General features: G+C 36.9%; 1 protein-coding gene across 1 annotated transcript in view; it reads left to right on the forward strand.

Moving 5' to 3' along the window:
• Nucleotides 1–14778, forward strand: part of SGIP1 (SH3GL interacting endocytic adaptor 1) — a gene marked incomplete at both ends in the record, with an annotated part of 136159 nt that extends 121381 nt beyond the window's left edge. Inside the window, 6 exons of the mRNA XM_079721034.1 lie at nucleotides 1961–2163; nucleotides 3420–3484; nucleotides 4059–4223; nucleotides 10556–10650; nucleotides 14127–14460; nucleotides 14633–14778. Coding sequence (XP_079577160.1) covers nucleotides 1961–2163; nucleotides 3420–3484; nucleotides 4059–4223; nucleotides 10556–10650; nucleotides 14127–14460; nucleotides 14633–14778 — 1008 coding nt within the window. The remainder of the gene's footprint in view (nucleotides 1–1960; nucleotides 2164–3419; nucleotides 3485–4058; nucleotides 4224–10555; nucleotides 10651–14126; nucleotides 14461–14632) is intronic.
• Between the last annotated feature and the right edge of the window lie 899 nt (nucleotides 14779–15677).

Below are 15677 nucleotides of genomic sequence, written 5' to 3' on the forward strand. Positions count from 1 at the left end.
CTCTGCTTTTGAGCTATCTTAAATAACAGACTTCTAAATAAAACTGCATTTGCAGAGGATTGGGCTGCTAAAAATAGTTAAAGTTTAAAAACTTTATTATAAAGCTTATCATAGAGGTTATTATAAAGTTTTAAAGCTTTTATTATAATGGTCATCAAACTTAAATTATGTCATTAAAAGCCATGTCTGTCATTTTATAAAAGAATCCATGTCTAGGTTTGTTTCTGCAGCAACCATGCCTGACTTTTAAGCGCAGCCTGCCTTCAGGACCCTTCCATGTGGTGTCCATATGTGCAGGCATTACTAGGCCAATAAAGAGCTCTTTATATTCTTTAAAATCAGCAAAACTCATACTCCATGAATAAAACTGCAAGGGCACAGACACCACCCACACGGCCCCTGCAGTGCACGCGTGCTTATAAAAGGTACATAGAAATAATAACCTTGCAAATTTTTCACTGTGGGCCCAGGATTCTAGTTGATATTATTGCCTTATAACTTTTTGTTGTTTCTTCAAACCTGGCTTTTCCTTAGTCAAATTCACCTTTGTATAACTCACTGGTTTGTGAAGAGCAAATATGATAAGAATATTAATAGGTAACATGTATTAAAATGTTAACTCCTTATTGTATATGAGGCACTAGGCTGAGTGTTTCATATAAAACATCTTCTTCGATCTTCCTAACATCTCTAGGCATAAATATTATTATCATTTCTGGGACTTCCCTGGCAGTCCAGTGGTTAAGAGTCCGCCCTTCCAGTGCAGGGGGCGTGAGTAAGGTAAGGGAACTAGGATCCTGTATGCCACACGGTACAGCTAAAAACTTTTTTAAAAATTAGAAAAAATATATTATCATTCCCATTTGTCAGATGAGGAAATAACTGAGGCACAGGGAAGTTTTTAGTGACTGGTCAAAGATCACTCATCTTGGAAGTGACAATCAGAACTCACACCCAGATATATCTGAAAAAACAAAAACACTAATTTGAAAAGATACATGTTCACAGGAGCATTATTTACAATTTGCCAGGATATGGAAGCAACCTAAGTGTCCATCAATAGACGAATGGTTAAAGAAGATGTGGGGTATATGTATACAATAGAATACTACTCAGCCATAAAAAAGAATGAAATTTTGCCATTTGCAGCAACATGGATGGACTTGGAGGGCATTATGCTAAGTGAAATAAGTCAGGCAAAGAAGGACAAATACTGTATGATACCACTTATATATGTGGAATCAAAAAATTCAACAAACTAGTGAATGTAACAAAAAAGAAGCAGACTCACAGATATAGAGAACAAACTAGTGGTTACTAGTGGGGAGAGGGAAAGGGGAAGGGGCACTAGTAAGGGATTAAGAGGTACAAACTATTAGGTATAAAATAAGGTACAAGGATATATTGTACAACATGGGGAATATAGCCAATACTTTATAATAACTATAAATGGAGTATAACCTTTAAAATTATGAATCACTATATTGTGCACCTGTAACTTATATAATATTGTATAGCAACTCTATTTCAATTAAAAGAAAGAAAGAAAGGGAAAGAAAGAAAAAAAGAAAGAAGAGAGAGAGAGAGAAAGAGAGAAAGAAAGAAAGGAAAAAAGACCTCACACCCAGGATTGTCTGCCTTCTTGGCCTCAGCTCCTAAGCAATGTGCTACCAGCTCCCTATCTGACATAAAGTGCATTGTAAACTCTAAAGTGCTATAGAAACTTTAATAATTGATTTTATGTTTTTAATCTGTAACAGTTTACCTGAAGCACCCAGCTCTCACTCATATGGCACCCTTCATGGTGATTTTTTTACTGAGTGCTCATTCGTGAGCAGCACAAACAACATTATGACTTTTTGATATCTAAGAATATTCCATTGGGAGATAATAATAGCTTCTGGGTTTGTTTCAGCCTTAAATTCAAGCCTTAAATGTTCTCTTCCCTGTCTTTGGCAAGGTGTCAGCCCAGGGCATTCAGTCCACACCTCTGAACCTGGCAGTGAACTGGCGATGTGAGCCGGCAAGCACAGACCTGCGCATAGATTACAAATACAATACGGATGCAATGACAACGGCCGTGGCCCTCAACAATGTGCAGTTCCTGGTCCCCATAGATGGAGGGGTAACCAAGCTCCAGGCTGTGCTCCCACCAGCAGTCTGGTAAGGAGCCATTAGTCCCCTTCCTCTTCACCAAAGGGCTCCTAGGCAAAGGGATCACAGACTTTTTAGCATTTGTGTTTCCTACAGGAAGAGATCACAGCAGGCCTGGGTGTCAGGGTTCAGGGCAGAAAACAGAAGCTGCTATAGCTAATTTCAAACAGAAAATGATTTAACACAGGGATTTAGATGTTCACACAAAAAAAGAGGAACAAGCTTTAGACTGGATCTCCAAGAATATTTCCCAGAAGATTGCAGAACTGGTCCACCAGGGGAGCTGCTACCTCTGCTACAACCAGGAAGGAGAGAAATTAGAAGGCTGTCAGTGGAGCCATTGAATTCAAGAACCCACCACCCTCATGAAAATCCAAGGATAAGAAAGCTCCTATTGGCACTGCCTAAACCGCTTCTCAACAACTACAAAACTGAGACTGGACTGGAGCACTGTTTAACAAGATCCCCACATCTCAGTTAGGCTGCTGACCAGCAGAAAACAGCCCCAAAATCATCAGGAAAATGGCCTCTGCCTCCCTTCTGTCCTCCAGATCTCAAGTAGTACCTTTAATTGATGGACCCTAATCTGCATCTAGGACCCTAATTACAAGGGAGTCTGAGTTTCATTTTGCAGCCTCTGGACTATTAAAAGGCACACTAGAGAAGGTATGGGAACAGAAACAGAATAGACACTGAGTACCAATAGCAGATGTTAAAAAAAGCCTTTTCTCCTAAGGAAAAATACTCTAGTTTTTCCTTATGATTGTTAGAAGCAAAAAGTAGAACATTAAAAAAGAAAAAAAAAAGAATGTCAGCCATGTGACAGCTCCAATTTAAATTACCTGAATTAATTGATCAACTAACACTTCCCATCTATTTATTCAGTAGATGTGTTAAAAAAAATTTTAACTGCATTGTCCTCTAAATGTTTATCTCTCTGACAGTGTTGTGACTACTTACAATAAGGAAAGAGAAAGGAGAGTATTTATGTATGGATGAAGGGATGGATGGATGGATGGATGGATAGATAGATGGAAGGAGGGAGTGAAGGAGGAAGGGATAGATAGATAGATAGATAGATGGAAGGAGGGAGGGGAAAAAGGAAGGGATGGACAGATGATAGATAGATATAGATAGATAATGCTTTAATTGTAGCTAAAATTTTTAAGATCATTTTTATTAAATAACACTATCTGGAAAAATATGACATCCATTAAATAAAAACCCTTGCACATGAAAAAGTCTTTTACCTACTTTATTTTTAGGAATGCTGAACAGCACAGAATATTGTGGAAGATTCCTGATATTTCTCAGAAGTCAGAAAATGGAGGTAATGTAATCACAGGCTTATTTTATTTAATATATAAAGCTGAAATAACTTTCAGATATTAGAAAACTATTAACCAAAATAATTTAGCACTAAAAGTAAGCAAAATATTTCAGTTCACTTTGGTATATACTTATTTTAACCAATAAAAGAAAATAGCTCTTCAATGAATCCTCTGCTACCTTTTTTCTGCCCAAGACCCCACATCAAACAGACCATACTTTAAGCAGAGAAGAGCTTTTAAAAAGGCATATTTCCATTTTGTATCAGATCTCACACTCCCTGATAGTTAGATATTTTCCACTTTCCTCTGATATTAATCATAAGCTGGAAAATACATTGCCTTCCAAGCAGCATGCTTCCAAATTTTGAAGTACCATTTGGCTGAATTACATTTTTATCAGTGTGCAAAAAACATCATGAATAATATTTAATGATAAATTTTATTGTATTTATACTGAAACATATACTATTTTCTAGTAAGTTCGATTTTGCACGTTAACTTTGAATACAATTTCCAAAGTTATATCCAGAATGTTGTGTTGACTGTTATCTTGTAATAATACTCTTTTTGTAGGAGTGGGCTCTTTATTGGCAAGATTTCAGTTATCTGAAGGCCCAAGCAAACCTTCCCCATTGGTTGTGCAGTTTACAAGTGAAGGAAGCACCCTTTCTGGCTGTGACATTGAACTTGTTGGAGCAGGGTATAGATTTTCACTCATCAAGAAAAGGTTTGCTGCAGGTAAGTGGGTATCTTGTGAGTTCCATTTGCAAACAATAATGTTGCCTTAGCTATTCTTCCTTAAGAAGGAATAGGTTGTGATTTTCTGATCATCTTCCTCCTCTTCTTCCCCACTCCCAATCCCCATTTTCCATCACAATCAGAAAGCAAACCAATTGTTGAATGAAGTAAAAATAGGACAATAAAACTGGGAATCAGAAATCAGGAAGGTCCTGGATACTTATCATGGCTCTGGCTATTTCTTAATGGGACTGACCTGTCATTCCCATTATATAGGTGTGTACACTGAGGTTAATGGGGATAAATCCTACTTTTGTTACATTGACAAGCAAGATAAATGCTAATTTTGAATTTATCTCTTACCTGAAAACTTTTTTTCTTCAGCAGGTCTTCATAGATTTTAGACTTGTCTAGGCTTAGCTGAAATCTAAGAGGATCCATCTTCACTTTAATAACACCTTAAAAAGTCTAGACCAGAGATCAGAACTGGTTGCCTAGAGCTGAAATGTGATAATGAGACAGGTTTTTGGCACACACGAGAGTTTATTGGTGGGGATTCCCCAATATTAAGGTGATTATCTTTGTCAATGATTTGTTGGAATACATCCTGGTTTTTATGTCTTCCATATTGATGTAATTATTAACTACACCCCTTTTGTTCTCAAAAATGGCCCAGGGTGGAAATTATATGGTTACTCTTTCTATAGGAAGTTGGATTCTCACATCCAGGAACAAATCTTCCAAGCTATTCTGGGCAACCCAAACCTCTGCAAAGTATTCCTATATGGAAATGTGAAAAGGCAACTAGCTGGTCTGGAAAGTTGGAAACTTAATAAACTTTATGTATTTTATGTTAGTATTGTACCCTTCAATTACATAGTATTGGTTTCTAGGAGTAGGGCAGGAAGAATAGAAATGTTACCCACATAATAACCACATTATGGAACTAGCAGGTAACCCGTTGATATGTTGTTTTATTTTGCAGGAAAATACTTGGCAGATAACTAATAAAATCTTATGCAAGGATTTGGAGGATTCATATAATGGAGAACTACTGTATGAGAAACAGGTTTTAATTTTGGTTTGAAGAAAACAAACCAAAATCTGCACTTGGGGTATATCTGCTGGAAATGTCAATGACTTTCAGCAATGATTTCCCTCACACAATACCATGATGACCGGTCCTACAGTATTTACTTCTAGGTGTAATATTGTTAATGGTTTTAAAATGTAATTATTGTATTTGTAAATTGTACTCATTCCAGTAAGGCAGTTATACTTGAGTTTTAGCATTTTACCATTCCTGAAATGGATGTAATTTAAACTGTGGTATGTAAATTTAATAGTAGTACTGTTGAATGGCACAATGCTTACAGAGGTAGATTGCATTTTGTCAATATATAAAATTTAAATATAATATTGATAGCTGTCATAAGGGGGTGCCACACACAAAGAAAATTCAGTGGAACCAGAAAAAAACTTCCTTTTCTTCGGTCCTTAGTATGTTTTACTCGAGTGCTAAATAAAAATTCTATCTTCAAATATTTAGTGGGTTAAAATCATAAACTATTTCAGAAAAAAAAAATTCTAAGGTACATGTGCATATTCAAAGAAAAGCATTAATTACCACTTTTTAAAAAGCTTTTTTTTCAAACTGCAAATTTCATAAAAATGCAAACTGTGTAAACAGGCCCTCTTATTTTTATAACTTGTGTAAAAAGGGAAAGCAATTCATATTTAAAGTTTATGAAATTATAATCAAGAGTAAAGAAGATGTCGAAGTCTTAACTACTTCCTCCTCTCTCCACAGTTCAGCAGATGTGGAGATTACTGAATAATCAGACTAAAACCAAAATTGTGATTTTAAAATTTCAAGAATTTCCATAGTTGAACTGGTTAACAACTTTTGCACAATAACTCTAAACAGAGAGTACCTCCCATCCAGCATGGGGAATGGTACCAAGCATCTTCCTCTTTACCAATAGGAACCAAAACATTGAGTCTAAATATCCCAGAAAAAAAAGATTTTAGTCCCCTACTTAAATCCAGAAGGAGAATTTTAATTGTCATCATTTATATCATTTGGGAAGGAAAAAAATAAGCTTTATAAATCAAATTCTAACCACATTATTGTGCAATAAATTTCCTTTTGGATAAGATTCATTGTATGTAACTATAAATTTTTGCCATTCTTGGGGAATCAAAAAGAGAGTTATCAAAAATGTATGTTCTGATTTCATTGTTGCAAGGTATAATAAAAACTGTAATTACTCAGTCTGGCCTCATAATATGGGAATTTGGGATGAAGAAGCTGTTCTTCAGGGGTCCCAGTTGTAAAACCTTCCTTCATTACAATCTGAAAATATGAATTTTCCTTTAAGTCATAGAACCTATTTTAAACATAAGCTAATTCCTACTCTAGGTTATACTATTAAATAACTATAATTATTAAGTTATTATATTCATCATTAGTTGATAAATTTTATTTTACATTCATTCATACTCGACGAAGAAACTTTAGCCCCTTTAAATTTTAGAATCAAATTAAATTTTATAAGTCTTACATTTAAAATGAGATTGTGACTGGCAATTGTTTATAGTGAAACTTTTAAAATTAATATTTGTACTTCTCAATCAGTGCTTGCTAGCAAGAGAATGTTCAAAATGACCTGTTTTACCTTAGAAGAAATCTTACTGTTCAAACAACTCTCAATTGGCTCGCCAAGCAGTCTCTGGTGTTGAAGTTTTTTGAACAAGTAAGTAATAAACTCACTTTAAGCAAAGATATTCAATTTGATTTTGTAACCAAAATAGTAAATGCAAACTTTTAAATCCCATGGAACACGGGGAAATTTCAGACACTGAAACCAATGGAGAGTAAGTAACAGAAAATTGAGAATTATCCAGCATATGAATATAAAAATGTGTTTTTAAGAAATCATTTCATGAGAAAACATATTGGATATTAACACAAAGCATATTAAAAGTGTATAAATATATTGGTTCTCATGTCTTGCTCATTATATCTTATTTTATTTTATATCTTTCTAGAGTGAATTAGTAATTAAACACAAGTGTTTTCTTTTCATAGAATAATTTGGTTGATATATAATGTAATTTAAAACAGATTACAATGATCTCTAACATTATTCAAATGTCTCTAGGCACTAAATTTGAAACTATGAAGATATCCTATGATTTCATAATTGGTCTTTATGAAACAGAATGAAAGTCAGAGATTTCAAAATTATTAATTTTGAAATATTATTATTATTATTATTATTATTGAATACCAGAACCTTCATAGAGAATATATCCCTTCTTCTTTCAGAAAATAGGTCAAATAATAACACAATAAACTCATATCAGGGATTTAGATTTTGGTGTTTTTTTTTTAATCTTGTAGTTTATAATCTCCCGTTACTCCTGTATCCAAAGTACTGTACAATAAGAATTTGTGTTAGGAAAAATGATCCTAGACAATGCAATTATAAAAGAAATACTAAGTCAGATTCATTATCAATTCCTAAAACAAAATGGACTAGTACATATTTAGATTTTCAATACCAAGGGTTCAAATAAAAAGTTCATTAACCAGAACACCATTTCCTGAGCATTATGATTCAAAAAGATTCTGCTCTAACAAGATAGAAAGTATGAATGCTTTATTTTGCAACATGGGAAATATTATTTTTCAAATAAATTCCATATTTTCGTGTTATTTTTTAAAATAAATTTTTGTTAAGAATTAGTCTGAATTTTAGCATAATTGGAACATACAATTCCAAACAATTAAATTTTAAATTATTTTTAAAGCTCTATTCTCCTCTACATGTACAGCCAAAACGAAAATTCACTGCATAGTATTTGGAAGTACATTTCACCTGTAAAGAAAGAATGTCCACATTTCAAATGGTTTCAAGTGAATAGAAAGGAACCATCCCCTCCAGAAAGTCAAACTACAGTTGTTTTATTTTGGTTTTTATGTATTTTTACTGAATCTCAATCTGCAAAGTGTTTGAGACCATAATTACTCATATTTCCATTTCCAAATATTCATTTCAAAGAAGCCTGGTAACTACATTAGCTCTACCACTAACTCTTGCTGTGTGACCTTGGACAAATCATAGCCCTCTTTAATTTCTCACCTTTAGAATAAGGAGTTGAGATTGATAGTGGTTTCCAAGCTTTTCTTAACAGCCAAACTTTTTTCTGCTAAAATTGCACATGGAATCCTGTTAGGCAAAACAGCTCAGAGCAATTCAGGAGTTCCTCCAGAAGTTTAAATCTGGTCCTCCAGAGCACTGTTTAAATACCATAATAACACAGCCATGATCTATAAAGCTTCTCCCACCTCAGAAGTTCCATGGTTCTAATTGACTCAGAGAGATCCACCTTTGCGGACTTTAAAAAAAACTTGTACAATCATAGTAATTGATATACAATAAAAATTGATATTCTCTTGAGTGCTTAGCATGTACCAGTCACTATAGATGTTAGCTCATTTAATCTTTATGTCAACCCCCAAATGGTAGATACTCTTTTTAATTAGTATTTTATAAATGGTGACATTGAGGCTTAAACAAATTAATAATTTGCCCAAAGTGACACAGCAGCTGGAAGTAACCCAGTTATCTTGACAGCAGTGGGAGCCCTTGACCTGTTTTACTTGTTCATTCTGGGAAATGAACTTTTCTGTTTTATTTTACTATACATATTCCACTTAAATACCCAGGTAAAAGGTGCTATGAAAAATTAATACCAAAATAAGGATAATTCCAAAAGCAAAATTGTTGGAAAAGAATATGTTTCTCAAAACATGATTTGTGGACCACTTGTATTATCATTTATTTAACAAGGGAAATGATTTTGGCTTAGTTACCACTATATCCCCTGAGCCTAGAATGTAGTGGGCATCAATAAATTGATATTGAATAAATAAATCTGTAGGGGTGGGGTTTAAGAATATGTATTTTGACAAGCACCCAAAATTTGAGAATCACTGCCCTAGTAGATCTCTCAAATACTTCTTAGTTCTGACATTTCATCAGATTTTGCACATTCAATTATCATTTGAATACCATTTTTCTAGTGAGCTTAATTTTTCATTCAGTCCACTTAGCTTCCTACAATCTTGAAGAAAAAAAAAAAGGTAGAGGTATTTTTCTAGGAAAATTCCTCATTTCCTTAGAGTTCTTTTATGCTATCTCAAACTGACATGAAATGCATTCTCCCATTGTCATTTTTCTGTCCTTTTTGTCAGTGTCTTAAAAGATAAAAAGAAGTAGGTAGGTTGCAAGCTGTCATTCATTCCAAATAAAATGTCCTAAAACATGGCTCCCTTCCTGCAAGGGACACAGGCATCTAACTTGTGAGCTGACACTGTTTATTTTGTAGGCTTTTGAATTGGATGCTTTATAAGCACGGACTACTGCCATTCCAAAAGAGTTGCACCAATTGCTTTCATTTTTGCATTATTTTTTCTCAAAATAATCACAGTCTGTCAGTTAAAGTTGAATGACACGGTAAAATGTGCCTATATCTACTAAGGAGATGCGTTTGTGGTTTCTTGTTTTTTTTTTTTTTTTTAACTTTGTTTTTTCCAAAAGATTATGCATTTGAGCAAAATCCCATTCAATTTAAACGTATTCATTTTGCTACATGGTTTTCTGGTCAGCATTTTTTTTTAATGGAAGCATAATTTTTTTATGGTATCAAAATTAGGGTGATCTCTAAATATCGCTTTAAAAGTTGGCAACATGATGCTTCCTTAAAATGAGTTAAATTAAATTGTTGATATGAATGAACAAGTCAATCTTTGTTACACTGATTAAAGAGACTGTTCTGATGACCCACCCCACCTCTTTTACTATGTGCACTTCTCTCTTCAGGCTTTATTGTATTTTCCTGCTCCTTCCATTTTTTTTTTTTTTCATTCAGCAAACAGTAGTTAAATGCCATTTGCTCATTTGTGAATCAAACATGGCTACCATTACATTACTTTTTGTCTGTGGAATGTATGGAGGAAAAATGAGATAGGAGTGCAATGTTTAAGTCTCCAAATATTAAAAACAAACAACAAAACCCACTAGCATTTCTATTTCTGTGAAGTTCTGTAATCTTCTATAGGATAGAGCTGCATTTTAAATATCTAACTGAATACCAAATATCCTTCTTGAAAGAACATCAAATTTTAGGGTCTATTGAGTTGACCATGGTCAGACCTCTTGACTGTCCCTTCATAAGTATATCTTAGTGAGTTTAACTTTATCACCTAAAATATTCAAAACAAAACAATCAAATTGTTTTACTTTTTTAAGCATTATTTTTAGGATCTGCACTTATGGCCATCACATCATGCTGCTATCTGTTGAAGATGGTCCAAATTTCTTTACAGAGTAGAATTAATACTAGTGAACAATCTTTGGTAATACTTTATCTAAACACTTTAAGAAATTGAATCATGATGGATTGATGCTGACTGCATTTTTACATAATTTTGTTAGAAATTATATGAAAAACATTTCGGTTAAACATAAGAAAAATGCACTATTTAGTATAGATTTTGCAGGACTCTACACTCTATTAATGAGTATTACACAGTTCTTTTTTGCTTTGCTTTATTTTGCAAATCAATTGTTTTCACAAAAAATCAACAAATTGCCTTTAATAATTCCTGGGTAAACTGTCTGTTATCAGACAGAAAAGAGTAAAGCTGAATCACTTTACATTTCTCTAAATATAGTTCAATTTTTAATTCATTCAGAATTTCTGAATCAGCTTGATGAATCATAAGCCATTTATCATTTTAAAACATTCCACTGAATGAGTATATCATGCAAATGTTAATTCCATCTCATTTGTTCAGTTGTATATTACTTCAATGACAGTTTCTTTTCTTTTCTTTTGGCAAAACAAATTTTAGTGTTATTCATACATCATTACTTTAAAATATTTTTTAAAAATACACCAAATGGGGCTCCCCTGGTGGCGCAGTGGTTGAGAGTCCGCCTGCCGATGCAGGGGACACGGGTTCATGCCCCGGTCCGGGAAGATCCCACATGCCGCAGAGAGGCTAGGCCCGTGAGCCATGGCCGCTGAGCCTGCGCGTCGGGAGCCTGTGCTCCGCAACGGGAGAAGCCACAACAGTGAGAGGCCCGCGTACCGAAAAAAAAAAAAAATACACCAAATGACTATCACTGCGATCAAGGTCCAAAGCCAGGTTTTTTCTTTTCCTTATGAGATGATAGGATGATCATTTTTATAGCTGTGGCTTTGCAGCTCAGTATTTAGCTCTTGCTTTGTTAAATGGATATGTGTGAGAGAGACTGGCCCCTGTTTTCTCTCTCTTCCTGTGTCACTCTCTCATTCTAAGGGAGTTGGAAAATTGCCACTGAATAATTTTTCCTGAAAAAGCCAAGTGTTGGTATGATATGCTAATCTCATGTATAAGTAGGACTTCACTACAGGCCCAGCAGTCATTTGTAGAGCTGGCTTTTTAAACTGTTTGAAGAGTATTGGGTTTCAATATACAAAGGATTTTTTTTTCACTTTGCATAGGAAAAGATATGTATGAATGAACTGATCAAATGGCAATGGAAGGCATTGATTTTTTTTTGTACTTTTAACAATAAGAGAAACTAGGAAAAGAATCTCAGAGAAATTTTGTTGTATTTCTAAAGGTAATAAAATTCAGTCAGCTGTCTTTCTTAAAGAAAATTCTGTTAGTGTATACTTTGAGTTGGTGGTAGCTTTTATTTAGAGTTCTCCATGATCTTTGTAGCAAAAGTAAGCAATGTCTTTATGACCTTGGATGGAGTACATATTTTCACAAAATACCTTGAGCATAAAATCTTTATTAAAAAAAAAAAACTCTTGGGTAAAATACTCAAATATACTATTTAAATTAGTTAAAATATTGATGGCTGGCTCCTTTTCCTACATGTGTAATTCAATAGAGAATACTTAATTCTCGTAGCTGTGATGAAATCTTTACTGCTTATGTGCCGTGCTCAAGAAAAAACCAGCAAATAAAAAACAAGAGTTTGTTCCTTCACAGAACTGCCCAAAGCTCTCTGATGAGCGATGGTGTTATGAAATTGTAATATTGACTTCTTGAAGATAACCATGAGAACATTTTAATGTTACTTGCCTTATAAAATAGAAAAGGTGTGGATATCATTTTTTGTAAATAATGATTTTTACAAGTGTTTTTTCCTTCATAATTTTCCCAATCACCCATTTCACAAAATCCTGAATATGCAATTATTTATCATGGCACATTACTGCAACTAGGGTTCCCACTGCAGGACAAAGTTTAATTATACTTGAGAACAAGATCAAATATATAAGTAAGTTACTATTTAAATGTGATTTTTTTTCTGGAAAATAAATGAAAAACATAAAAAGAAGTTGAGTTGTGAACCTCTTTTATTACCAGCCTCTTAAAGTTTTACCACATTTCTGGAAAACTTCGTTGCATATTTAGGGTGGGCATGGTGGGCAGAAGGTCTGGCACAGTGCAAGGGCTTTAGAGTTGGACAAATCTCATTCTATAATTTAACTATAGTCTTGAGCATGTTACTCAATGATTCTTCCTTTCCTTATCTTAAAAAAATAGAGTTACTATCCCCTTATCCTAGGGTCACTGAACAGATTAAATGAGGTAATATTTATCAGTCACCTAACAGTTCCTAACTATTATATAGTAAATAGTCAACAATCCTTTCCTGTTCCTATTTTTATGTGAATAGGGATCGAGACGGGCCAGAAAATATTAATGCTCTTTCCCCAATGCTATCCTAATCCTTATGTGCTCTACTGTTATGCAGATGTATTGCTATTGACAGCCAATTCTAGCTGCACTGAGCACTCCTTAATGGACATGCACCAAGCTAGGTGCTTAGGGCACCATCTTTTTCTATTTCCAATGATTGCCCACTATGTGAAGGTCCCTTCAGGGTCTGGTTTTGTTTGCTTTGGGTTGGGGGAAGGGCTCTGGGGTTAGAAGAGGGATAGTTATTAAGGAGGAAGGGCTTATTAGTTATGTCAGGTGGGTTCTCAACCCCAAACAGCCTCCATTTCATATCTTCGTAAACTTTAAGGATTGGGGAGAGTGGTGTCAAGGAAAGGGTAACGTGAAAGTTTGTAATGCACAAAAGGTAAGCCGATGAGTTCCAAGCGGCCCTGGGCATATTATTCAATATCTCAGAATCTCAATTCTCTAAATCTGTAAAGGACTAACAACGCTTTCTTTTTTCTTTTTTTTTTTTTTTTACTTTGTTTTATTTATTTATTTATTTATTTATTTTTGGCTGCGTTGGGTCTTCCTTGCTGCGCGCGGGCTTTCTCTAGTTGCAGCGAGCGGGGGCTACTCTTCGTTGTGGTGCCTTATCTTGTAGCAAAATCTGGGCTCTAGGCGATCGGGCTTCAGTAGTTGTGGCACACAGGTTCAGTAGTTGTGGCCCACGAGCTCTAGAGCGCGGGCTCAGTAGTTAGGCGCACGGGCTTAGTTGCTCCTCAGCATGTAGGATCTTCCCGGACCAGGGCTCGAACCCGTGTCCCCTGCATTGGCAGGCGGATTCTTAACCACTGCACCACCAGGGAAGTCCCAAAAATGCTTTCTTGAAAGAGTTGTTGGGAGGACTAGATAAAACTAAAACTGTTTGCCAGTACCTGGTAAATGTGAGCTCTATTATCAACCATCTGTGCCTTGGGGTGGTGGAAGGCAGCATCAGGGATCGGGGAAAGGGAAGGCGGTGCTTTCCTTTCTCTGTGTACCTCGCATTTCCCGTCCTAGGAACCGGCAGCATTTCCCACTCCTGCCCCTGACAACTGCAAAAGGAAACTGATGAGGGCTCTCAGGGCTGCCCCTTGAGTTCCCAGATGTCCCCCTCGCTATAGAATGACTCGGTTTCTCTCCAGCTCGCGGCCACCCCAAGGCACAGCCAGGCTCAGGGCAGCCCCCTCTGGGCAGTGACGAGGAGATCCTCCACATCCTTAGGCGGCTCAGAGGACTACGCAACTACTATGTCTGCCTGGGGCGGGCCAAGGACTCTGTTTGAGAAGGTCACCTTGGAGACGGGCCGCGGAGTCCAGGGGGAGTGCGCGGGCATTCGCGGGCAGAGGGAAGCCTGGGAGGCGGGAGCCTCATCCCGCGCTGGTCCCGGCAGCGGAGGAGCCCGTGGTCTGGGAGGCCCCCGGCCGATTCGCGTCTGCATCTCCAGCACAGCCTTAGGTAAGTGCGCCCTCTCCGCAGCGCGTCTGGGCAGGAGCAGAGAAGGTTGACCGAGGCAAAAGGCAAGTTCGAGGATCGAGGGGGCTAAGCCGGGAGGGCCCTGTGTTAGAAATGGGCTGCCTGCCTTGTCCACGACCTCTCTCTCTAATGTCTTATTCCTCCTCCCTCCAAGAAATAAGAAAAAAGTGGCCCCAGTTTTTGGAACTGGAAGCAGGTCCCGGCCTTTTGTTCCCTACCCGCCTGTGTGTCTCGGCTTTACGGTGTTGCCAAGTGCAGAGCTGGCCAGCCGGTCCGATCGTGGAGCAGCCTGAGTTCTGAGCAGTCTGCCTGAGGTCTGGCGACACCGGCGGCCTCAGCCCCTCTGGACCTCCAGGTCCCAATTCTGGCCTGTGGGGCAGCTTTAGAAACAGGTGAGCAGACCGAGGTCTGTCTGTGTCACTTTAAGGTTGGAACCTGAATGACCCACTTAAAGAGGCTCAGTTCACACATATACACGCTCACACGGGCACACTCATGTACACAGACACACTCAAACATACAAGCACACATGCATTCAGTGCGCAGACACATCACACACAAAGGTGCACATACCGACATACAAAGGCACACACTCAGGACACAGATAATCACTCATACACACAGATGCTCACATGGGCACTCACACAGGCACACACATTCATGTACACACTCACTCATACACACAGCCTCACACACTCATGGGGACACACTTATGCTCATACACACAAGCACATGCCCACAGAGACATATATATGCTCACATAGAGATGCTCACACCCACGTACACACACTCTCACACACAGGTCCACAATCACACACACCCCACACTGCCTCGCTTCCTAACACACAGTACCTCTGCCGTATTTGTGTGCCCTTCAGTACCCTTTGCCTCTGTCTGCCCTGACACTGACACACTGGGGTTTTAGGTTGTGTTCTTGTCTGACCTACCCACTTCAACTTCCAGCTCTTTGAAGGCAGGGACTGTTTTAGTTCTATTTCAGTGCCTAGCACAGTGTCTCCCTGTTAGGGCTCTCAGATTTACAGATTATAAAATAATTCCAATGAAATGTCTAAACTTGTATGTAGGCAATAGGGCAGTAGAGTTATAGTCCAAGTTCTGGGAAGTCCATTCCTACTACCAGCTTTTTCACAAGCATTTGTGAGAGGAGGTAGGTTTTCCAATAAATTACCTCATTAAAA

The sequence above is a fragment of the Hyperoodon ampullatus genome (assembly GCF_949752795.1).
Source record: "Hyperoodon ampullatus genome assembly, chromosome: 2".
In the NCBI taxonomy this organism is placed as follows: domain Eukaryota; kingdom Metazoa; phylum Chordata; class Mammalia; order Artiodactyla; family Ziphiidae; genus Hyperoodon; species Hyperoodon ampullatus.